Raw genomic sequence first — 25,736 nt, 5'->3', positions numbered from 1 at the left:
ATTGCTATCAAAGTGGATAATCTCATATTTATCTACATTACACCGCATCTGCCAAGCATTTACCTACTCACCCAACTTTTCCAAATCACACTGAACCATCTCTAACACATATCCTCCCAATGCGTATATCAATTTCATCTTAGGTGTTTATGCCTCCATTGAAGTCACTCCACAGAGGCCAGTATTCCATCACCAAACACACATGGAGAGTCCTTGACACTGATCCAACTCCTTCAGAGCCCGCTCTCAGAGTGACCAGAACCCCTGACACTGCTGTTCATATCTGTCAGCCAGGGCTCCCTGATTAGACCAGGTTAACAGCCCCAATCAGGGAACTCAGATTCTATGAGGCTCTTCCAGCTCTCCTCACTACAATCAGTCCATCTATAGCAGTCATTTTATAAGGCAAGTACTTTCCATTCACAGTTGCCTTTCAATACTGCAATCGGCACCATAGAAACTAAAGCGAGACGTAACTCAACATGTCCAAAGAGAGTCCCTGTTCTGGCAATATTATCAAAGACACAGTCTATATCCAGAACAAAGAGCAGGGAAACATCCCTGTATTGTTTGCGGCATGGCACTAACTGCGGTTAAATTACTTTTCAATCCATAAGATAACTTTCAGCATAGCACCAGCTGCTGGGATTCATTGGAACAAAACACCTATGGGCAGCCAAGTTAGGAGAAGGTACCAGGGACAGTTGCTTCAAGAAATGGCAGAACAGGGGAGGAAAGGTGGCTCAGTGGTTAGCACTGCTGCCTCACAGCGCCAGGGACCGGGTTCGATTCCAGCCTGTGTGGAGTTTGCACATTCTCCTCGTGTCTGCTTGGGTTTCCTCCCACAGCCCAAAGATGTGCAGGTCAGGTGGATTGGCTAAATTGCCCATAGTGTCCAGGGATGTACAGACTAGGTGGGTTAGCCATGGCAAATACAGGGATAGGGTGGGGGTCTGGATGGAATGTAATTTGGAAGGTTGTTGTGGACTTGATGGGCTGAATGGCCTGCTTCCAGATGGTAGGGATTCTAGAAAGACAACATACCTCATTGGTTGAGAAGGAAGAAGGTGGCTACAGTGTTAAGGGCGGTCCCAATCATTGTGGCTTAACGCAGCAGCAATAGGCACAATGATGGGCCCCTAACATTCCCACATTACTCACAGGTTTGTACAAGGGACCATTCACTAAATATTGGGGCAGTGGAGAATTGGCAACACAGACTGAGCTGGAAGTCTGACAGTGGCTGTTTCGCTCAAAAGCCAGATACAGCCTGATGTCAATATTAAATACCATATAGATAGAAAACTCTTCACCCTCAATCACTTCTGTGCATAAACCAAAATGGCCACCATCGACATGTGTGATTCACAGCCTGTGGGTGACTGCAGTGTCTCTGCCCACTGTACACAATCTTTGCAAATGCCTCCTCTTCAATTCTGATTACACCCAACTCAGCCCGTCTTTGACTGTCACCGAGACAAAGGCACATATTGACCCACACCCGGTCAGCCAAGTATTCCACCTCCATCGCTTAAGAAGTCACTTCTTTGTTGTTTTTCAAATTTTTCTTTGATGTTAATTTTGCAACAAAGCACTACCAAAAGGATTGTGAGCTGACTTGTCCCAGTCTGGCAGTGCCATTGTCAGATTGTCAATGCTAGTCAGCACAGACTGAAGAACATGAGGTCTCAGCTCTGAACTTGGCACCAACAAGACAGTACTGTCAAAGGAAGTGTTGTTCGTGTCAGAGACACTCCACCTCTGAAGACTCACCTTTTCACTACTGTTGCAAACTATCCTGCATTGAATACAGAGTTCCTCCCATTCTCCCGTACAAGGTTAAACGTTTTGTGGGTGACTTCTTGAATAATTGCATCATGCATTTTGCCAAATTATTTCCCAGGTCCCAGCCAGTATTCCAATTCCAGTGAATCCCGCTTTTGTTGGCAAAGGGAAAAGGGACAACATTCAAATCCCAAACGCTGTGGGGACCATTAGAGAGTTAAAGGGGCTGACTCCATATTCATTGTTCAGATGGTGCGGAACGCTCGGTACGGAATCACAAATGTACAGAGGAGGCATTCGTGCTTCTCGAAGGGTGGGTAAGATCTGTTTAAGGGTCGTGGGCTGAAGTTAAATTTAAATTCATGTCCCATTGTGAATGGCAAACAAAAACAGGCTTCAGCAGTTTAAAGGAAATATATTTGCTGCTACCATTGGCATGCTGTCTGATGTAGTTCAAATCATTACCATCTGTTTTTGTTGTTTTAATACAAATGTCAACATTTCCCAAGAGCTGTCATTCCAGATGAACCCATTAAGAATCTTTGGTGGGACTTGTAAAACTCCAAACATACAATGGACGCGGAGTTCCCATTTCGATTGACAGTTTTAAGAGCTTATTAAAGGATTAGTCAATTTTGATGTGGTTATAAACAGAAGCTCAATTGTTTATAACTGAGTAACGACTTGAGGATGTCTCAAATCTTTGAACAGCTTCTTGAAAGAACATTTTTTTTCTGAGCTAACTTTGTCCATGTGAGAGAACTCTCAGTTTTTTTTTTAAAAAATATCTCCACATGGCTTTAAGTCTCACCAGTTTAAACTAGGTGAGACTTTGGAGGTGGCTTGGGAGTATGACATAATGTGGAGGTGGAATATGGATTTCAAGGGGTGTGGAAGTGGCAGAGGGCCGGAAGGGATTGTGTAGATTGCGTGAGGGAATCAGGGGCTATTGAGGCGACTGTGGGAAAAGGTTTGGGAAGCTCCGTCCTTGGATCTAGTAGGTATATCTCCAACCTGGCACTCTGGACAACCGCAACACTCCAACAGAGACCTGGCTGATGTGTTAACTTGGTTTCTTCCTGGTCCGAGATGGTTGCAGACTGTGTGCCAATACGGCATGGTTAGCTGAGCATGTTAGCAGAGTGACTTAACCATTGCATGCACCCCTTTCCCACAGAGAAATGCCTCCTTCCTCTTTGCTACTGAATGAGGATTTGAATCATTTTTGCTTTTACTCAGGTCTTGGAAAGAGAAGGAATGTATCATCACAGCTTTCATTTCCCCTGGACATCTACTGTAATTCACAACACATTACAGACTTTCTGGTGCTCTCACTGTTATGCAGAAGTTAATTCTTCAATGTAGAAATACCATAAACAGTGAAGAGATGTCTGACTGGCAGAGTCTGTGGGATTCGCCATGAGGTCAAGAGAACAGAATGATTTCCTGCAATTCTTCAAAATGGCTGGAGATTCCAACCTGAAGAATAGGTGCAGATATTGAGGCTTCGTTTTCTCAGGACAGGAACAGCACCCTTAATAAGGCACCAAGACGTCAGCCTAGATGACCTGCTCAAATCCTGAGTGAGACTTGAAGCACATCACCTTATTACATAAAGACAGGGGGTTCCCTGAACCTCACCACAACACCTCTTTGGAAATGTAGGCATGATCTGCGTCTTTGCCACATTACAGACTCAAAGTGGAAATGGCCATAATCCCTATGGGAGATTTACTTTAGAAGAGAAGTGACTGGTGGGGAGTTGAACCCAAGGCCATGTTGCCCTGGGTAAGGGGCAAGGTCAAGAAGGCATTTTGACTTTGGCCAGGTCGGGAGTTGAACCCATGCCTGTTGGCACTGCGCTGCATCACAAACCAACTGCCGGCCAACTGAGCTAACCAATCCCCACAATGACTGCAACCCTCCACAAACATCAGTTCACTCAAAACTGGCACTGGCCCAATCCCACAACAAGTCACAGGGATTTACAAGTGAAACATCTCTTCCTATCTCTGTCATCTTTCCCCAACTCAACAATCCATCAAACATTTTGCTCCTGTCACTCTTGGGCACCACCTCACTTTCCACCGCCCCCCATTTCCGCCGTGTGAAGGGGGCAGGTCAAACAGGAACAAAGACTGGGGCTGTACCATTGTAGAAGGCAAAACCCCCCACCAACCAAGGTAACAAGTGCTTGACTGCAAACTGAATTCTGGTGGCTGTAGGAAGGCAGTGGAATTAGAATACATCAGCTCACAGTCTAACAAACTGCCTTTCTCTCTAAACCCATCACCTTCAGGAGCAGAGTAACCACTTTTGTACAAATCTGCCCAGGGACCTCACAACTGGCTCCCAGCAAGTTGGAGGGTACTCAAAACGAGAGCTAAGCTTCAAATTTCCTATCCACTGCTTTTGTGTGGCAATCTTTGCAAAGAAGAATAAGTGGCAATCAATTCTAATAATTTTCAGCTCTGACTTATCAAATATAACCCCGTGACCCAGACAGCTTGTTGGAAGTCAGCTTATTAAAAAAGACAAAATGAGAATTAAGATGAATGTTGACCATTCTTCTTGTGCGTGGGTCAGGCTGCACTTGGAAATTGTTTTAACAACATCAAATGCATCCTGAGCCCGAAGTTTCATAGATGTTAATGGTGCAGATGTTAGATCACAGACATAAAATGTTCCATTACAGACGGCACGTGGCTCTGAATTTCCTTTGTAACTTCTCAGTCTTCAAGAGGTTCCTGGGGGAGTCTGCACTCAAGATGGCTGGCCCCTAATGCAAAGTCATCAAGTTAACAAGACCCCGGCTGACCCCTGCTTTAAACAGTACCCCCACAATAAACTGCCTTCCATCAGCCTGTCTGATTCTGATGCATTCATTTTAAACAGCCCTCAACTCTTGTTCCGGTGCAATTGCTCCCCCGGTGTTTTGTGAACTCTAACTCATTGGCGTACTCCCAGCCTCCTGGCACACTGTGGCTGGTCTGCGGCCCTTCCTCAATTCCATTGTTTGGGGGTGCAGAACCTGCCCTCTTATATCGCTGCGGGAGGACCGCAGAAAGGCAGTAAAAACAACAGGCTCAAAGATAAAAACAAACATAAATCAAATAAAACTGGTCAGTTCTATATTGGGGAGTGATCTAACAATTTAATCCTTCAATCCATTGCAATCCTTGGCACTGGTTGTGCTATGTATAGAATACAGGGGTCAGGGGTAAGTATAGGATAATAGGGAAGGGGAATGGTTCTAGGTGGGTTACTCTTTGGAGGGACTTGTTGGGCCGAAGGGCCTGTTTCCACACTGTAGGGATTCTGTAGGGACTTTATGATTCTATACAGAATTAAACTCTTATCTCTTCACTCCAAACCTCAACTCCTCTGTTACTTGCTGCACAGTTGCCTTCAGGAATTTGGAACTCATTCCTGGAGGTTAGAGTTGGGCAAACAATTAAATTTTAAGTAATCTAATCGATTCAGGTCCAACTCCTGATATTGACCTCTGTCTGGTGAGCACAGAGTGGTGTTAGTAACAAAGCTCTCTAGATCATGAAGAGGAAAATTCAATCAATGTCATTTTCTGGAATGCGTCTTCTGGGTGTGGCATAAAGATGGAATGATGTTTGTGGTGATGCCATCCCAACCACCAATACCCATCTACACTCTTGTGCCTTGGCTCACACATGAAGAATTGGCACACGATTAAGGTACTGGCAAGTTGCCAGCAACCGTCACCACCTTCTAAAAGAGAAAATACAGTCAAGTCACCATAGTCCCAGAGGATCATGGGGCTGCCCTCTCATGAATATGAGAGATAGGGGGGGAGAGAGAGAGAGAGAGAGAGAGAGAGAGAGAGAGAGACACTCTGGAGTCTCACAGCATCACAAACCAGCCAACCTACCAACTGAGCTAACCGCCTCCTGGGGTGCAAACCACTACATTCAGAAGCGTAGTCAGCAGGAAGCGGAAACTGTGTAGGGAATAACCACATGGCCGTGACTCCAGCCCCTTTCAGGAGAGAAAATAAGTTGATAGGGAATCCCAGGTGGATATTACTTCTGGCCCAATTCTGCAGTTTGTAGTTGGATATTACATTGCTCTTTCCCTCCCACCCACCCCCCTCAGGATTTCCAGCCATAAGGAACCCAGCTGGAAGGCCATTCTAGCTTAATGTTCCAAGAATGTACAGAATAATTTTGACACAGACTGAGGCCATTCAGCCCTAGGCTAACTATCCATTGTCACCCCAAGTACATGGAAAGGCTTAAGGCCCTTTCTGGCAAGGGGAGACAGAATACAAATTTTCCTCTGGGGTTGGGTACCTTGCCTGGACGAGTCTGAGCTGCCTGCAGGGGAACTCTGAACAATGGCCCACTCTCAGGGAGCAGACCTTGAAACACTTCATTGACAATTGGGTGGCCTGTTTTGTCTTTGAACAGCTCGAGGGCACATTGGGACCATGTCAGTTCTTGCTGGAGTGCATCACCTGGTATTCAGTGCCTCCGGCAGGTAACATTCCTGGACAGACTCAAATCTTTAGAAAGAGGAATTAGAACCATGGCAGAACATGTTGAATCCTGCCTTGTTAGAATCACAGCCAATAAATTATCAATTATCTGGCGTGGGTACTAGTCTGCTCCTTTCGACGTCTACATCTTGCACTGCTTGCCTGACAATGTTCCCCTACATATATTTATTCAGATTCTGAGCTGGAGACTCCATGCCTTTCACATCTACCATCGATAATAGGCCACGGAGCGAAAGTAAGCCATTCAGTGGGACCATGGCCAATCTGCTCATTCTCAATTCCACTGTCCTGTCTTTACTCCAAAACCCTCGATTCCCTTCCCGATTAAAAATCTGACTATTCCTCAGCCTTAAATAGACTGAATGCCTCAGCTTCAACAGCCCTGTGCAGTAAAAAATTCTGCAGGTTCACTACCCACTGAGAGAATAAATTCCTCCCCATAGCTGCTTTAAACATGCATCCCTTACTATAAGATTTTGCCCTCTGTTCTTAACTCTCCCACAACAGGAAACAAACTGCCCAGTCAAAGTCCCCTAAAAATCCTATATGTTTTAATAAGGTTGCTTCTCATCTTCTTAACTCTAAATGAGTGCAGGCCCAACCTCCTCAACCTCTCCTCATAAGACAATTGCTCCATAACGGAGATCATTCTTGTGAACCTTCTTTGGGCTTCACTCCAAAGCCAGCATATCTTTCCTTAGATAAAGGAGGACAGACTGTGGCCTAACTGTTATCTTATATAATATTAGCAAGACTTCTCTATTTTCATACTTCATTCTCTTTGAAATAAAGGTCAGCATTAGGTCAGTGGGCCGAGGAATGGCAGATGCAATTTAATTTGGATAAATGTGCGGTGTTGCATGTTGGTAAGACGAATGAGGGTGGGACTTACACAGTTAATGGTAGGGCCCTGGGGAGTGCTGTCAAACAGGGGTTCAGCTACATATGGCCATTGTTCATAGTTCCCCTTCCTTGAGAGTTGCAGCACAGATGGACAGGGTGGTAAAGAGGTTGCGTGATATGCTTGCCTTCATTGCTCAGAAAACTGAGTATAGGATTTGGGATGTCACGTTGCTGTCCTACAGGATGTTGGTTCGGCCATTTTTGGAGTAGTGTGTGCAATTCTGGCTACCCTGCTATAGGAAGGACATTATTAAATTGGAAAGGGTGCAGACAAAATATACAAGGATCTTACTGAGACTGGAGGGTTTGAGCTATAAAGAGCGCCTGGGACATTTTTCCCTGGAGCATAAGAGGTTGTGGGGTGACCTTATAGAGGTTTATAAAATCATGAAGGATACAGATAAGATAAATAGCGAAGGTCTTTTCCCAAGATTGAGGGAGTTCAAAACTAGGGGGCATAATTTTAAGGTGAGAAGTGAATGATATAAAAAAAGTGACCTGAGGGGCTACTCTTTCACATTAGAGGGTGGTTTGTATATGGAATGAACTGCCAGAGAAAGTGGTGGATGCAGGTACAGTTACAACATTTAAAAAACATTTGCACAGATACATAATCAGGAAAAGGTTTAGAGCGATACGGGTCAAATGCAGGCAAATGGGACTAATTCAGTTCAGGGAAACCTGATCAGCATGGACCAATTGTATCGAAGGATCTGTTTCTGGGCTGTATGACTCTTCCTGAAGAAGGGCTCTGGCCTGAAACGTCGATTTTCCTGCTCCTCGGATGCTGCCTGACATGCTGTGCTTTTCCAGCAACACACTCTCAACTCTGATCTCCAGCATCTGCAGACCTCACTGTCTCCCTGTATGACTCTATATGCCTTTCCTATTACCTGCCGAATGAGAATTTCTAAATCCCTCTGTGCTGTATCTTTCTGCAGTCATCTCTATTTAAATAATATTCAGCTCCTCTATTCTTCCTGCCAAAGTACATAACCCGGGGTAAACACTGTCCTGGATTCCTTTGATCATTATTTTCTCCTCTGGGATGGGGGCGAACGGAGTGTTCCAGGCAGCATACTTCCTCTGCACGGCTATTCATCATTCAAACAGATCATACAACAGGTTATTAAACTGTCCAATCGTGGCCTGGACAATGACTAATGCACAGAAACTCATGACTGATTTCATTTTATGAAGCATCCATCTACTTCTGCTCTTCTGCCAAGCTCACTGATGGACGAAGAGACTCAGGAAAATCTTTTTTATTTTGTTCCCTTTCCAGGATCCACTGTCTCAGAGGGAGATTCAACTGTGGCTATCCAAAGGAAACAAGATAATGGTCCAAAGAGTGACCATTTGCAGGGCTACAGCAAGAGATGGGACTAACTTGCAGAGAATTGGCACAGGCACCATCATCTGAATAACCTCCTTGTGTGCTACAACCATTCCATGAATGTATCACTCGAGGTAAATTTTAAACAAATTCTAAAAGTTAAAATGATCAAATGTGAAAACGTGTGTATGTAAAACAGATTTGCTATTCACTAAGTAATTAGACTATAGTAGAGCACCCAAAATCAATTAAGTATATTACAGAACATCTTTAATTTGGTATGGGTTCACTAACTCATGATAACTCAGTACTGAATAAGATTAATAACAGCCTTGTACTCCAAGCCAGAGATAAATAACAGCAACGCCAAGAGTATCTGCAGAGTTCCCCGTAAAATCATGACTTCCCTTTCACTTAGACATGACAGCATCTTCAAAAGGGAACAGAGATGAGAACACAGCAGCCAGTGATATAAAAATAAACTGCATTCGAAGAAATGCGAGAGACAGGTTACACCGCAAAGTGCTATTTAGGATGCAGAGAAATCAATGGGCATTAAGAACACCTTGAGCAGGCAGCCCTGTATGACTTGGGCTATAAATCTGCAGCTTTCCTCAATTTACATTGCCTTTCCTGGTTCTACAGGAGAGCAAGTCTCTTACCTCCACCTTACCCGGAACCTCAATCCTGAGCTCCACAGGCCCAGGGTCAAACACGGAAATGTTTCAGTGAAAGGAAAGAAAACCAGGTTTTTTCCGTTTTGCTGCTACTTCTGACCTCAGTGAACTGACCTCTTCCAAAGTGACAGGAGTTGATAAATTGCGATCAGTCTATAACTCTCTCAGCAGTTGATCTCAAATCCCCGAAGGGCAATACCTGAGCATTGGCTTTCTAAGGGAGAGTCCAGGCTCATACAGCTCCAGCCAAATCTCCGTGCTACGCTGTAGATTATTGGACACTCTATGAACACCTGCTAGTTCTAAAGCTGATAACTACCTGCCAGTTAGACCATTAATGTGTTCGTAGACCACAGCGAAACCTGTTTGGGCTGGTTTTCTTCAGCCATTTGAACTCTCCGATCGAATCAAGTCAGTATTTCAGCAACATGGTCCATAGGAAACAGACTTTTACGGTTAACGGGTCTTAGTCAATGAGTGACAAGGAAAACTAGCCGGGATCAACTTCCATCCACACCATGGATCCGGACAGAATCAGGCTCCATCATATTGCTGGGACCAAATCCATTCCACATAATCCTCCAAATCCCTGTGCAATGCTTTAATTATTTTGCTGAGGCTTTATAGCATTTATGAGAGATGGAAGCTTGGGATTGGGATTTAAGTTCAGAATCCTCCACAGGTTGGAGTACCTCTACAGCTAAACTCCAACTCTAACCTGAAGGGCCCCGTGTGGTTCCACACACACTGGGTACTTCAGATGGTGAATCTCTTGCTGTGAGTATTATCTTGGCATTAGGCTCCTGAAGTGGTAATCTGGAGATCCTAGACTGATCCTAAGATGTGGATTCAACCCCAATCTCAGCAGCTAGAGAATGTAGCGTCAATTATAGAGTCAGAGATGTACTTGTCTATGCTGACCAGATATCCCAACCCTATCTAGTCCCATCTGCCTGGCCCATATCCTTCCAAACCCTTCCTATTCATATATGCTTCCAGATGCCTTTTAAGTTTGCAATTGTACCAGCCTCTACCACTTCCTCTGGCAGCTCATTCCATATACGTACCACCCTCCGAGTAAACAAATTGCCCCTTAGGTCCCTTTTATATCTTTCCCTCTCACCCTAAACCTATGCCCTCTCGTTCTGGACTCCCCCACACCAGGGAAAAGACCTTGTCCAGTTACCCTATCCATGCCCCTCATGATTTTATAAACTTCTATAAAGGTCACCCCTCAGCCTCCGACGCTCCAGGGAAAACAGCACCAGCCTGTTCAGCCTCTCCCTGTAGCTCAAAACCCTCCAAACCTGGCAACATCCTTGTAAAATCATTTCTGAACCCTTTCAAGTTTCACAACATCATTCTGATATTTTAGCTGTCAATTAATTTAAATAAATTTGAAATTAAAAGCCAGTCTCAGAAACAGCTCCCTTGAAGCCACCGAGTTGTGGTATCGACCCTTTAAGGATTGACACATTTCCTTCTTTAATCAGGCCCATAAGTGGCTGCAGACACTCCGTAATGTGGTTGACTCTTAACCTGTTCTCTGAAATGGCCAAGGTATAGGGAAGAGGAATAATTGCCGGCCGAGCCAGCGAGGGGACATTCTGTAAATATACATTTTTAAAATTTTCTGCCATTTTTTTGCCATTAATGTTCTAGACAGAGAAAACTCCATGGATAGTGACAGATTTCCAGTGCCTTGCTGAAGAACACAGTAACAACACTGTTTTACTGAGAACATCATCAGAGCTGAGCCTGACCTCAGTCTCCGTGGAGACAAGGAACACGAACCCTCAGCAGTTTTGCAAGAAGGTCAATTGTAATGTCCCAGTTGGTTTCTCAGTTAACTCAAACCTTCACAGATGCACACAGAAAGCATTCTATCAGCCTGGGTATGGCAACTGCTCTGCCCAGGACTGTACAATCCAGACCATCGCACACAAGCCAACCTCCCACCTACTAACTCCAGACTACTTGTTGCTGTGGAGAAACAGGTCACATCATCAAAAGAGCCCTCCCGCCCCGGTTATAATCTCTTCCAACCTCTTACCACCAGGCAGGAGATAGAAAAACTTAAACACACGTACCAACAGGTTCAAGAACAGCTTCTTCCCAACTTCTGAATGGATCTAGAATCATAGAATCCCTACAGAGTGGAAACAGGCCCTTCGGCCCAACAAGTCAACGCCAACTCTCAGAAGAGTAACCCACCCAGACCCATTCCCGTACATTTTACCCCTGACTAATACACCCAACCTGCACATCCCAGAGTATTATGGGCAATTTTACATCGCCAATTCACCCTAACCTGCACATCTTTGGACTGTGGGAGGAAACCAGAGCACCCGGAGGAAACCCACGCAGACATGGGGAGAATGTGCAAACTCCACCCTCTCAGATTTCAAATCTAATGTTGATCTTGTTTTTGTACACTTCCTGTGCAACCGTAACTTTGTATTCCTCGCTCCATCCAATCACTCGATGATCTGCCTGCACTGTACGCAAAACAAAACTTTTCACTGTACTTAGGTACATGTGACAACAATCAAATCAGATCAAATCAAATCCTTTGAAGATGCAGCACTTTAGAGGCAGAGTGTCCCTAACTTTAGATCCTGAGAGACAGTAATTTCTAGTCTCAGGTGTTTTCGCTATCTGACAGCGTAGACTATGTTCCGAAATGGCAATGTAACAGGGGAGAAGAGAGACAGAGAAATAAAACAGCCTAACATTTTCCATTCGGTCCAAATTGGATACAGAATCCCCTCTGAAGCTGAGGGTGTGCCCTGTGGCAACTAACACCCCAGTGGCTGCAGGTGAGATCAAGTCACAGCAAAAGAAAACGTTGCATTTATGTAGCACCTTTCCTGGCCACAAGGTGTCTCAAAGTATTTCACAACCAGTGACAGACTTCTTCCAACATAATTATTACTGCAACGTAGGAAACACAGCCACCAAATTTCACACAGGGAATTCCCACAGAGAGTGACACATAACCAACCAGGTAACTTGTTGGTGGGTGTGTGTGCGCACGTGTGTGTGTTCAGGGATAAATAATAGCCAAGGCGCTTGGGATAATTCGAAATAATGCCATGGGAGTCTGACATCCACCCGAGCACGTCTCAGCTGAAAAGTGGTATCTCTGCCAGTGCAGCACTCCCTCAGTGCCGCACTGGATTACAAGCCTCAATTTATGTGAAGTGCACCTTCCTAGAGTTCAGGTCTTAATATTTAACCAGGGGATGAGACTTGTCTTACCAACCTTAAACATCACAGGAGGCATCACAAAGGGCTAACAGTGGTTAAAGGTTCTACCATCATTTCATGGCAGAGTGTACTGACCAGTGTTACAGTAAAAGTGAAGGTCACTTGCCAAGATTAAAACACAGATAGACAATAACAAATATTACTACATAAGAACTGACAAATGCAAGCTAGAGGGCTGAAAAAGATCATGGCCGATCCACACCAATAGGATTCTATTTTCTGTTGTTTAACATGGGACACCTTAAACTAATTTAAAAAGGAAAATCTCAGAATTATGCAGCATCTGCAGGGAAAGGATAGGAGGTCAGATGGAATTATATTCATCCTAGATGTTAAACTGACTTTTCTCATTTCACAGATGTGGGCTTGTGTTGTTATCACAGATTTCCCGGGTGCACGTTTTCTCTTTGCTGTACACCAGCTCTCTGTTTCATTTGCAATCTATCCTCATTGCCAGCGGATATCCCACATCAAGGTCTGGTACTGGGGTGACTTTAATTTCACAGCAGCTTCTGTGACACAGCTGGTAGTCAGCTGGGCACAGAGGCAGCACAAGGATTCATAACAAGATCTAGCCTTTCACCTGCAATCCCCATTGCTGGGGAGAGGGCTAATGGTCACGGCCTCAACTCCCCAGTTCAAAAACAACCACCTGCATTTATATGGCACCGCTTATGTAGTACAACATTTCAAGGCACTTCCCAGGAGTGCGATTCCAGGGGAGAATTAGACCAGGCGATGAACGCTGGGTCAAAGAGAAAAGTTGTACAGACTGTCATGGCACAGTGGTTAGCACGGCGCCAGGGACCCGGGTTCAATTCCAGCCTCGGGCGACTGTGTGTGGAGTTTGCACGTACTCCCCGTGTCTGCTTGGTTTCCTCCGGGTGCTCTGGTTTCCTCCCAGAATCTAAAAGGGTGCAGGTCAGGGTGAATTGGCCTTGCTAAATTATACCGTGTTTGGCAGGTTAGTGGGAGGCTTACAGTGGTTACAGTGATAGGGGTCTGGGTGGGTGCTCTTTGGAGGGTAGTGCGGACTTGATGGGCCAAACAGCCTCTTTTAGCACTGTAGGGATTCTATGATTAAAAGGAACAAAGTGGGTGGGGAAATTAGGGTGGGCATTCGAGAGTTTAAGGCTTCAGAAACTGAATGTGGAGTGACAAAATCCAGGGGCACACAAGACGCCAAAACTGATGGAGCACACAAACTTCACAGCGTTATAGGACTGGCTGACATGACTGAGTTAGGGAAGGGGGAAATCAGACAGGGGTTCAAACACAAGGCCGAGAATTATAAAACAGAGAAGGAAGCATTCTTCACAGAATATACACACAGAAACAGGCCATTCAGCCCAACAAGGGCATGCTAGCTGCCTCACACTATCCCTCTCCTAATTCTTATAACATGTCGTCTATTCCCTTCTGCACATGCTTCCCCACATCATCATATCTATCATACTGACCTCAACAAGTCCCTGTGGGGAGCATGCTCCACATTCTCAACACTTTCTAGTTTTCCATTTGGCCTCTTGGTGGCTATTTCACGACCGCATCTGCAAGTACTCCATCTAGCTCTTTTATAATACCGTAAGCCGGGACTAGATCATCCCTCAGGCATCAGAACAGCCAGTGCCTCCGTCCCACTTTGATGCACATTTCTGGTAGTCTGAAACGTAAACGGACTGGGGACGAGGGAGGCAGATAAACAGCCTGACAAATTCCAGTTTGATCCAATTTCAATTGGTTTGGATTCAAAAGCCACTTTTGCAGTGCGGCCTGGTAAATCTTTCTTGCACATTCTCAGGGGTGTCCATACTTAGTTCGGTCAGAGATGATTACAGTACTCTCAGACATAATCTAACCACAGTCCAGTTCAAAGTAAGTTTAACAATGTTTCTATAACAATGATTTTTCAGAAACAACTCCCTGTGCTCCATCTGCTTTATTGAAAGCTTTATATTGTAACCTTTAGCAATACAGTACAGTACGTTCCCAGATACTTTTGAGCCTCTGCTCCACCACCGCACCCCCCCTCCCCGCAAGATTCTTATTTTCTGAATATTATTTAATCTTACTTAACTCATCCAAATCTCACAGTCATAGAGCTGTATACTATGGAAACAGACCCTTCAGCCAACTCCTCCTCGCTGACCAGATAGCCTAAATTCATCTAGTCCCATTTGCCCATATCCCTCCAAACCCTTCCTATCCATATACCCATCTAGATGCCTTTTAAACGCTGCAATTGTACCAGCCTCCACCACTTCCTCTGGCAGTTCATTCCATACACACACCACCCTTTATGTGAAAAAGTTGCCCCCTAGGTCCCTTTTATATCTTTCCCCTCTCCCCCTAAACCTATGCCCTCTAATTCTGGACTCCCCCACCCCAGGGAAAAGACCTTGTCTATTTATCGTATCAATGCCCCTCATAATTTTATAAACATTTACACCCCTCAGCCTCTGACATTCCAGAGAAAACAGCTTATTCAGCCTTTCCCTGTAGCTCAAATCCTCCAATCCTGGCAATATCCTTGTCAATCTTTTCTGAACCCTTTCAAGTTTCACAACATCTTTCCGATAGGAAGGAGACCAGAATTGCATGCAGTATTCTAAAAGTGGCCTAACCAATGTCCTGTACAGCTGCAACATGACCTCCCAACTCCTGTACTCAATGCACTGACCAATCAAGGCAAGCATACCAAACACCTTCTTCACTATCCTATCTACCTGCAACTCCACTTTCAAGGAGCTATGAACTTATCTTGTTGAATTCTCAGGTTATATTCCCACCCTTAAAGCACTTTAGGTGTTGCTAATTTGCTGCACTGCTCCTTGGTGCTGACCATCATTTGGTATTGCACTGAAGAAATTATTCCTATACAGAGTTACTGACAGAGTATCAGCCAAGTCTTTTCCCCAGGATAGGGGAGTCCAAACCTGGAGGTTTAGGGTGAGAGGGGAAAGATATAAAAGGGGCCTGAGGGGCAATGTTTTCACACAGAGGGAGGTACGTGTATGGGATGAGCTGCCAGAGGATGTGGTGGAGGCCGGTACAATTGCAACATTTAAAAGGCATCTGGATGGGTATATGAATGGATTGGATTAGATTCCCTTCGGTGTGGAAACAGACCTTTTGACCCAACAAGTCCACACTGACCCTCCGAAAAGTAACCCACCTAAACCCATTTCCCTCTGACTAATGCACCTAGCACTATGGGCAATTTAGCATGGCCAATTCACCCTAACCTGCGCATCTTTGGTTTATGGGAGTAAACTGGAACACCTGGAGGAAACCTACGCAGACACAGGGAGAACGTGCAAACTCCACGCAGACAGCTGCCTGAGGCTGGAATCGAACCCAGGACCCTGGTGCTGTGAGGCCACAGTGCTAACCACTGAGCCACCAAGGGTTTAGACAGATATGGGCCAAGTGCTGGTAAGTGGGACTAGAAGAATTTCTGATATCTGGTCGGCATGGGCCTGTCCTTAAGTGTGGAGGAGGAACTGACTGGATTGCTGTACAGAGAGCTGACAAGGGCTCGGTGGACCGAATGGCCTCCTATGTCATTAGTGACTCGATAATATATTGATCATGAGTCTAAGAAATACTGTGGGGAGAGCAAAGGAGCAGTGAGCAGACTGGCCTCATAGTTTAAGTAGACTCTCAATGAGAGGTGTATGGGGTTGAGGAGTGGGTTCAGGTAAAACAGACTGAGAGGGGAGGTTGGATGGGAGACCACAAGGTTATAGATGAAACTGTACATCTGAGTAAGACAGAGAGAAAAAAAAAAATCACTGCCACGGACATTTACTGGGGACATATTGTAGGAATGAGGGGAAGGAATAACATTGAAATTATTCCCCAGAGGTTACACACCGAGACGGAAAGCAGGCAACTGACTGAGGTGGGCTTTAACATGGGGGGGGTGTCCTGGGGCTCCATTATAGCACCAGAACAATACAGAGTAAAGACCAGAGGACTGCCACAGAGCTCTTACCAAGTATAATGCAGATCAGGTCCAGGAAAATCAACATCCTTTTTCCCCGGGGAGGCGTGCGGTCCCTGTGAGCCCGAGCAGGGAGCCCTGGCTCTGAGTCAAAGGCATCTTCGCTGTCCGGAATCCTCACAATCGCTGCAGTGGGGGTATAATCCCCATCCCCTTTACATTTGGACATGGTGAAGGGCACTGTGTCCCGCCTGTTACCCCCCGGGGGCGAGCTGACAGTCTCTCTCTCTCTCTCTCTCCTTTCCCTCCTTCTTCCCAAAGGCCACTTCAGACACTCTGCCTCCCCGTTATGCCAAAAAACAAAAGTTTGCTGTACCTCCAAAAACAAAACGTCCGGGACTCCAACACTCCCACCCACCACACACACACACACACACACACACACACAAATCCGTCACTCCTGTCGGCTGCTCAGCTTCAGAAGTTACAAAGGAACATCCGTTGTCCTCCCCGCTAAAGAAAACTTCGGCAAAACTTTCAAAAACTTTTGGAACAAAACGTTCCGAGTGGAACCTCCAGCTCCTGGCTTTGCAAGCCCCAGTGCTTTCTGTCTTCCAGTCTCACTTTCCTCTCTCTCTCTCTCTCTCTTCCTCCTGTGGTCAGTCCAGTACCTGAGACCTCAGGGGCGGTCTCTCTCTGTGTTTAAACTCCAGACCCTGTGAGGAGGTGGGGGCAACTCCTGGTGATTGACAACCTCGATACTCGCAAATGTGCTGGGGTAACACAGACACACACACAGACAAGAGCGCTTTCAGCTCGACCAGTTTAACCAATCACTCAAACTCCAGCTTTAACTCGAACCAAAAGGAAGTAAACTTCATGCCAGAACTCCATTGGCTAATCCAACTCCAGGATTTCCACTGACACTTTACAGTAATGATCACTCTGAGCAAGAGACCAGGCTCAATCTGAGTTCTCCAAAACTGGAACTTTTAATTTTTCCCATTTACAGTCCCCTCCCCAGTGTTTTCAAATTTCTTTGGGAATTGGGAATCATCTCCCCTGATTGGTTACTGACTGGTACATTGGAGCCGTAGGATTGGGTGGTTTGAGGTCCCTGCAAATCAACGGGAAAATCCATTTGGAAGTAAATATACAATGGCCCAGAGAGTCTGTGGTGTAGACACGAAGGTGGGATTTGCTAGCACAGTAAGACAGAGGGCCAAATTAATCTTGGGACGCCTGGAGGAAGAACGCCTCATCTTCCACCTCGGGACCCTTCAACCCCAGGGCACCAATGCGGATTTCACCAGTTTCCTCATTTCCTCTCCCCCCACCTTATCCCAGTTCCAACCACCCAGCTCAGCACCATCCTCATGACCTGTCCCACCTATCAGTCTTCCTTCCCACCTATCCGCTCTGACCTATCACCTTTAACCCACCTCCATCCACCCATTATACCCTCAGCGACCTTCCCCCCCAGCCCCCCCCCCCCCCATCCCATTTATCGCTCTGTCCCTGGAGGCTCCCTGCCTCCATTCCTGATGAAGGGCTTTTGCCCGAAACGTCGATTTTTCTGCTCCTCGGATGCTGCATGACCGGCTGTGCTTTTCCAGCACCACTCTGATCTTGACTCTAATGTTCCAGGGACATGAATTACAATCCCAGTGGTGGAGGGTGGCAAGTCCGCTATCTGAGGTCTTCCTGCTAAAGTTAATCGGGGGTCCGTTTGATTATGAGACCCTCCTGGTGCCTCAAATATAATCTGGTTCAAGTAAGCGATACCCCTGGTTTGTTAGACAACGCCAAACACCAGTGTTTTTAAAAATGTAACCATTCACAACATGAAGGCATTGCTGGCTAAGCCAGCATTTATTGTCCATCCCTAATTACCCAGAAGGCAGTAAAGAGTCAACCATAGTGCTGTGGGTCTGGAGTCACATGTAGGCTAGACTGGGTAAGGATGGCAGGTTCCTACCCCTATGGAAATCAGTTAGCCAGATGGGATTTTCCAACAATGACTTTTAATTCCAAACTTTTTTTTACTGAAGTCAAATTCCACCATCTGCCACGGCAATTCCAACCCAGCTCCCCAGAACATTACATAAGTCCCAGGAACGCCACCCGATGCCTGGAGGAAGAACGCCTCAACATCTGCCTTGGAACCCTCCAACCCCACGGCATCAACATTCAACTTCACCAGTTTCCTCATCTCCCCTGCCCCCACCTCATCCCAGATCCAACCCTCCAACTCGGCACCGCCCTGAAGTGTCAATTCTCCTGCTTTTCGGATGCTCCCTGACCGGCTGTGCTTTTCCAGCACCACACTCTGACTCTGACCCTCTAGCATCTGCAATCCTCACTTTCTCTCTGGATTAACAGTCCGGCAATAATACCACTCGGCCATCGACTCCCTGAGTTAAATCCTTTTGTTTAAATAAAAATGAGGAAAGGTCACTCGACCCAAACCGTTAACTGATTTCTCTCCACAGAGGCTGCCAGACCTGCTGAGCTTTTCCAACAATTTCAATTTTTGTTTCCAATGTTTGTCCGTTTCCTTGATCCGAACTGTATTTGTGACTATGTATATATGTTTTATAAATGTATATACAAGATATATTTTATGAATAAAGCATATTTTGAAATTAATGAGAAAAGTCCAATCCCATTATGGAAGTTGGTAGGATTGAAATTCAGTTCACTAATCTGGAAATGAGAGTTGGTCTCAGTGATGGTGACCCTGAATCCTCATTGTTATGTTGCAAAACAACCACATGCTTAGTATTGCCATTTAGAGTATTGTCCTTGCTTGGTGTGGCCTTCGTGTGACTCCAGACGTCATGACTGACTCTGAAATGAGCAAGCGAGGCACTCTGTTCGAGGGATGAACTGATCCAGAACTCACTGTCCATGAGGGAAGCAGGGCTAGTGAATAGAAATTAACTGGTTATCTAAACAGAGAGAATGCTTCAGTGCAGAGGGATCTGGGTATCACTGGGTTAGCAGGTAACATGGAAAGCAAAAGGAATTTTGGTATTTATTATGAAAGGAATAGAGTGTAAGAGTAGAGAAGTGTTGATGCAACTGTACAAGGCATTAGAGAGACCGCTCCCGAAGTATTGCAGACAATTTTGGTCCCCTTACTTGAGGAGGGATATTAGTTCACTGGAGGCAGTTCAGAGAAGGGTAACTAGCTAGGTTTCGAGGGGCGGCACGGTGGCTCAGTGGTTAGCACTGCTGCCTCACAGCATCAGGGACCCAGGATTGATTCCAGCCTCGGGCGACTGTCTGTGTGGAGTTTGCACATTCTCCTCGTGTCTGCGTGGGTTTCCTCCGGGTGCTCCGGTTTCCTCCCACAATCCAAAGATGTGCAGGTTAGGGTGAATTGGCCGTGCTAAATTGCCCGTAGTGATAGATGCATTAGTCAGATGGAAATGGCTCTGGGTGGGTTATTCTTTGGAGGGTCGGTGTGGGCTTGTTGGGCCGAAGGGCCCATTTCCACACTGTAGGGATTCTAATCTAATGAGGGGTTTGTCTAATCAAGAGAGTTGGACCAGTTTAGGCGTATCCTCCCTCGAGTTTAGAAAGATGAGAGAAGATCTAATTGTGGTAGCGAAAGGAGATTTATCATCTAGATGTGGAGTTTTTGTTCCCTCATGGGGGGGGGGGGAGGTCTAGAACGAGATGTCAAACTTTTCGGATATGGGGCGGCAGCTTTAAAACAGAGATGAGGAGGAGTTACTCATCTCAAAAGGTCACGAATCTGTGGAATTCACTCCCCCAGTGTGTGACCGATGTCAAGAGATTGAGTAAATTTAAGGAGGAGATGGACTTTTAATTAGTAACAGGTTAAAGGGTTATGTGAAGTGGCAGACAAGAGGAGTTGAGGCCGAGATGAAGCCAGCTAAGATCGCATGAAATCCCAGAGCTGGCGTGAGGTGCTGAATTGCCTACTCCTGTTCCTAGCTCTTGCGTACATACTTGAGGGAAACATAATAGCAGGGATTGATCTGCACAAGAGCCATGAGTCAGTGGGTTGAATGGCCCCCTTTTCATGGCCCTATACCAATGTCACAGATTCACTGGAACATAATGATTACTGTGTTTCATTCTGTGCAACATTAAAGACAGTTCATTCTGTGATGTGCTTTGAGCTGTTTCATTGAATATCATCAAAGGGTGTTCGCAAAACGTTACAAAATCATTCGGTCCATTGATTCTGTGCTGGCCTTTTGCAAGAGCACCACTCAGCCCACCCTGCTTTCCTTTCCCCTATCCCTGCATTATTTTCTCTTCGGATAATTATCCGGTTCCCTTTGGAAAGACAGTGGATTCCAGATTCGAATTACTCACTGCGTAACCACATTTACTCTCCAGTCACTGACCCAATGGGAAGAACTTCTCCCTATCTACACTGTCTGGCTCCCTCATGACTTTGAATGTCTTCAGTGATACATCCTCTCACTTTTCTCCTTGTAAGGAAAACAGTCTAAACTTGTCCAATCTCTCCATGTGATCGCTCAACCCCGGATCCATGTATTTTAATGTCTTTGCATCTCTGATAAAATATGGTGCGCACAATTGGATGCAGTATTCCAAATCAAACTCTGATGAAGGTTAATCATATTTTACGTGATCTTTCCTCATTTTCCTATCTGATAAAAAATCTACTGTAAGGCAGGCTAGTATTCATTGAAGGCAGAATGGGTCCTGCAGATGCTGGAGATTAGAGTCAAGATTAAAAGGGCTTTTGCCCGAAACGTCAATTTTCCTGCTCCTCAGATGCTGCCTGACCTGCTGTGCTTTTCCAGCACCTCTCTAATCTTGATTGTATTCATTGAAGACAGTGAGTTGATTCCCGGTTTAGACTGTGGTAATCCATTATTGCTGTATCAAAATTCACTTCTTTCATAGAACATAGAACATGGAACATTACAGCGCAGTACAGGCCCTTCGGCCCTCGATGTTGCGCCGACCTGTCATACCAATCTGAAGCCCATCTAACCTACACTATTGTCCCCTTGTGCTTGCTGTCACCATACTTGGAAAAAGGCTCTCCCTGTCCACCCTATCTAGCCCTCTGATTATCTTATATGTCTCTATTAAGTCACCTCTCAACCTTCTCTCCAACGAGAACAGCCTCAAGGCCCTCAGCCTTTCCTCGTAAGACCTTCCCTCCATACCAGGCAACATCCTGGTAAATCTCCTCTGCACCCTTTCCAAAGCTTCCACATCCTTCTTATAATGCACCAACACAATACTCCAAGTGCGGCCGCACCAGAGTTTTGTACAGCTGTAGCATAACCTCATGGTTCTGGAACTCGATCCCTCTATTAATAAAAGCTAAAACACTGTATGCCTTCTTAGCAACCCTGTCAGCCTGGGTGGCAACTTTCAAGGATCTATGAACCTGGACACCGCGATCTCGCTGCTCATCCACACCACCGAGAATCTTCAGTTATAAATACACTTTTGATTTGTCTTCCACATTCTTCTGAAGGCAGTGATTCTCCTTGGATTGGCACCATATTCTCAACCACTTTCCAGTATCTCATGCCTCTCTGCCTTTTGGTCTACTGAATACCGTATTTGTACCAAGGGGCCCGACAGTGCCTTCATGTTGGAAGGATATCGGAAATCCAGGCCTTGCTGGATTTCATCAGTCTAGGACAGGACTCAGGGAGTGCTGCACTGTCAGTGGTGCAATGTTTCAGGTGAGATTCTGCCTGTTATCTGAAGAGCATGTAAAGATCCCATTACACTTCTTCGAAGGGCAGTGTGAGCATTCTCTCCTGTATGCTGACCAAGATTTATCACTCAAACCGTAGTGAGTCCTCAAACCCCTCCATTCCCTCATTCTTCTGGAGCTCCATGACCCTTTCCAGAGAAGAACTGTCTTCCTCTCATTCTACCCACTTGCGTATTCCTCCTTCCTTCTCCCCCGATGGCTGCTACGCCTTTATCCATCTAGACCCTAAGCCAACACACAGATGTTTACCCAGAGTTCTGAGTAAGGACAGCAGACAGGGGGTTGGCAGATATTTGTGACAGAAGGGATGGGTGTGAGAGCTGTTCGATGGGCTGCATAGTGATATTACCTTGTTCAGATCTCTCCAGTGGCCATTTCTGTCTCAAGAGTCTGGCCCCTACCTGGGGTCTCCCTGCCCCAGTGCTCTCAAATCCGTTTTCCATCTGTCCATTTCTCCCTTCGCATTGACTGGCAGAATTGCTGCACCACATAAGGAGGCCTTTCGGCCTGTTGTGTGTGTGACAGATCTCTGCAAGAGCAGCTCACCATTCCCACTTAAAACAAATGCAAAATCCTTTGGGAGATCTGAAATCGCAACAGAAAGAAGGGTAACAAGGGAGAGAATAGTGCCCCTCAAAGATCAGCAAGGCGGCCTTTGGGTGAAGCCACAGAAAATGGGGGCGATGCACACGTGTATTTTGCATCGGTGTTTACTGTGGGGAAGGATACAGAAGGTATAGGATGTAGGTGACATCTTAAAAAATGTCAAAATTACAGAGGAGGATGTGCTGGATATCTTGAATTGCATAAAAGTTGATAAATCCCTAGGAGCTGGCAGGTGGGCCTATATTGGGTTGGGATATCTGATCAGCATGGACGAGTTGGACCGAAGGGTTTGTTTCTGTGTTGAACATCTCTATGACTCTATGACCGATGAGCTTGATGTCGGTGGTGGGCCAGTTGTTGGAGGGAATCCTGAGGGACAGGATGTACATGTATTTGGAAAGGCAAGGACTGATTAGAGATAGTCAACATGGCTTTGTGCGTGGGAAATCATGTTTCACAAACTTGATTGAGTTTTTTGAAGAAATAATGAGGAGGATTGATGAGGGCAGAGTGGTAGATATGATCTATATGGACTTCAGTAAGGCGTTCGACAAGGTTCCCCATGGGAGACTGGTTAACAAGGTTAGGTTTCATGGAATACAGGGAGAACTAGCCATTTGGACATAGAACTGGCTCAAAGGTAGAAGACAGAGGGTGGTGGTAGTGGGTTGTTTTTCAGACTGGAGGCCTGTGACCAGTGGAGTGCCACAAGGATCGGTGCTGGGTCCACAACTTTTAATCATTTATATAAATGACTTGGATGTGAGCATAAGAGGTACAGTTAGTAAGTTTGCAGATGACGCCAAAATTGGAGGTGTAGTGGACAGCGAAGAAAGTTACCTCAGATTACAACAGGATCTGGACCAGATGGGCCAACGGGCTGAGGAGTGGCAGATGGAGTTTCATTCAGATAAATGCGAGGTGCTGCATTTTGGGAAAGCAAATCTTAGCCGGACTTATACACTTCATGGTAAGGTCCTAGCGAGTGTTCCTGATCAAAGAGACCTTGGAGTGCAGGTTCATAGCTCCTTGAAAGTGGAGTCGCAGGTAGATAGGATAGTGAAGAAGCTGATTGGTATGCTTTCCTTTATTGGTCAGAGTATTGAGTACAGGAGTTGGGAGGTCATGTTGCGGTCGTACAGGACATTGGTTAGGCCTCTTTTGGAATATTGTGTGCTGTTCTGGTCTCCTTCCTATCGGAAGAATGTTGTGAAACTTGAAAGGGTTAGAAAAGATTTACAAGGATGTTTCCAGGGTTGGAGGGTTTGAGCTACAGGGAGAGGCTGAACAGGCTGGGGCTGTTTTCCCTGGAGCGTTGGAGGCTGAGGGGTGACCTTACAGAGGTTTGTAAAATAATGAGGGGCATGGATAGGATAAATAGATAAGATCTTTTCCTGGGATGGGGGAGTCCAGAACTAGAGGGCATAGGTTTAGGGTGAGAGGGGAAAGATATAAAAGAGACCTAAGGGGCAACTTTTTCATGCAGTGGGTGGTACATGTATGGAATGAGCTGCCAGTGGTAGTGGTGGAGGCTGGTACAATTACAACATTTAAGAGGCATTTGGATGGGTATATGAATAGGAAGGATTTGGAGGGATATGGGCTGGGTGCTGGCAGCTGGGACTAGATTGGGTTGGGATATCTGGTCGGCATGGACGGGTTGGACCGAAGGGTCTGTTTCCATGTTGTACATTTCTATGACTCTATGAACTCCCTCTGAAGGAAAATGTTCTGCAGAAGGAACATTGAATTTGAAGTGTTAACTCTGCTTGACATTAGCTCCGTCTTCCCTCCCTCTGTATATACGCAGACCATCCTTTTAACTCGAGGTAGTTAACAACGGGGCAAGTTAGCAGGAGGTGCAGGATAAAGGTCCTCAGTTTTGCTTCTTTTCTACCAGAAAATATTTGGAGTGGAATGTATTTAATTTATTTTGCCCTCACACATTCCCAGCCAGATGGATAAATGGACATTACTGAAATGATGCCTGCAATGCAGTGTCTCCCACGGTTGAGTGCTTGGTGTTAGAGTCAGAGAAAGGAATACAGAGTAGAAACAGGCCCTTCGGCCAACTATCTCAGTGCTGACCAACAAACGCCATGCTACATAAATCCCATTTACCTGCACTTGGTCCATAGCCAACCCAGCATTTTAAATGCTCATCCAAAAGGCCATAAGACCATAAGACATAGGAGTGGAAGTAAGGCCATCCAGATGCTTCTTAAATGTTCCAAGAGTATATGTCCCACCACCCTCTCCGGCAGCACATTCCATATCTCTACCAGTGTAAACAATTCTTTCTCAGATCTCCTGTAAACTATTTACTCCTCACCTTAAATTTACACCCACTGGTCTAGACACATCTGCCATGGGGAAAAGAGATTCCCATGATCTACCCTGTCCGTGTCTCTCAAAATGTTATATACCTCATTGAGATGCCCCCTCCCCCAGCCCTCCTCTGTTCCAGGGAGAATAAGCCCAGCCCATCCAGTCTCTCCTCATAACTGAGACTTTCCTGGTGAATCTCCTCTGCACCCTCTCCACGTTCCTCAGACAGTGTGGAGACCAGAACTTCACACAGTATTCCATCAGTGGCCTACCAATAAAGTTGTAAGGAGACTTCCTCGTTCCAATATTCTACATCCTGGCTAATGATGGTAAGTAAACAGAGTGTCTTTCTGAGCACCCCATCGACCTGTGCTGACACTTTTAGGGATCTATGGACTGCCACACCAAGGTCCCCTTGTTCCTGGGTACTCCTACCATTCACTGTCAATCTCCTTCCCTTATCAGGACTCTCAAAATCCATCACCTCGCACTTGCCGGGATTAAATTCCTATCATTCCAACTCCAGCTTAGATTGGAGCACGCAGGGAGTGATGTTCTTATGTATCTGCTGCCCCTCGTGTTCCAGATAATAGGGGTAACAGAAT

At 45.7% G+C, this 25,736-nt stretch overlaps 1 protein-coding gene across 2 annotated transcripts in view; it reads right to left on the bottom strand.

Annotated features, from left to right (window-relative positions):
- The window catches only part of LOC122552203 (phospholipid phosphatase 3-like), an 83,161-nt gene extending 65,796 nt beyond the window's left edge, over positions 1-17,365 (bottom strand). Inside the window, exon 1 of one of the 2 annotated variants that reach the window (XM_043694801.1) lies at positions 16,500-17,365. In XM_043694801.1, coding sequence (XP_043550736.1) covers positions 16,500-16,677 — 178 coding nt within the window. In that variant the 5' untranslated portion in view covers positions 16,678-17,365. The remainder of the gene's footprint in view (positions 1-16,499) is intronic. The other variant, XM_043694800.1, reaches the window with a different exon arrangement.
- Positions 17,366-25,736: the final 8,371 nt, after the last annotated feature.

The sequence above is a fragment of the Chiloscyllium plagiosum genome, chromosome 8 (assembly GCF_004010195.1).
Source record: "Chiloscyllium plagiosum isolate BGI_BamShark_2017 chromosome 8, ASM401019v2, whole genome shotgun sequence".
Taxonomy (NCBI): Eukaryota; Metazoa; Chordata; class Chondrichthyes; order Orectolobiformes; family Hemiscylliidae; genus Chiloscyllium; species Chiloscyllium plagiosum.
This window is presented reverse-complemented; position numbering and strand designations above follow the sequence as displayed.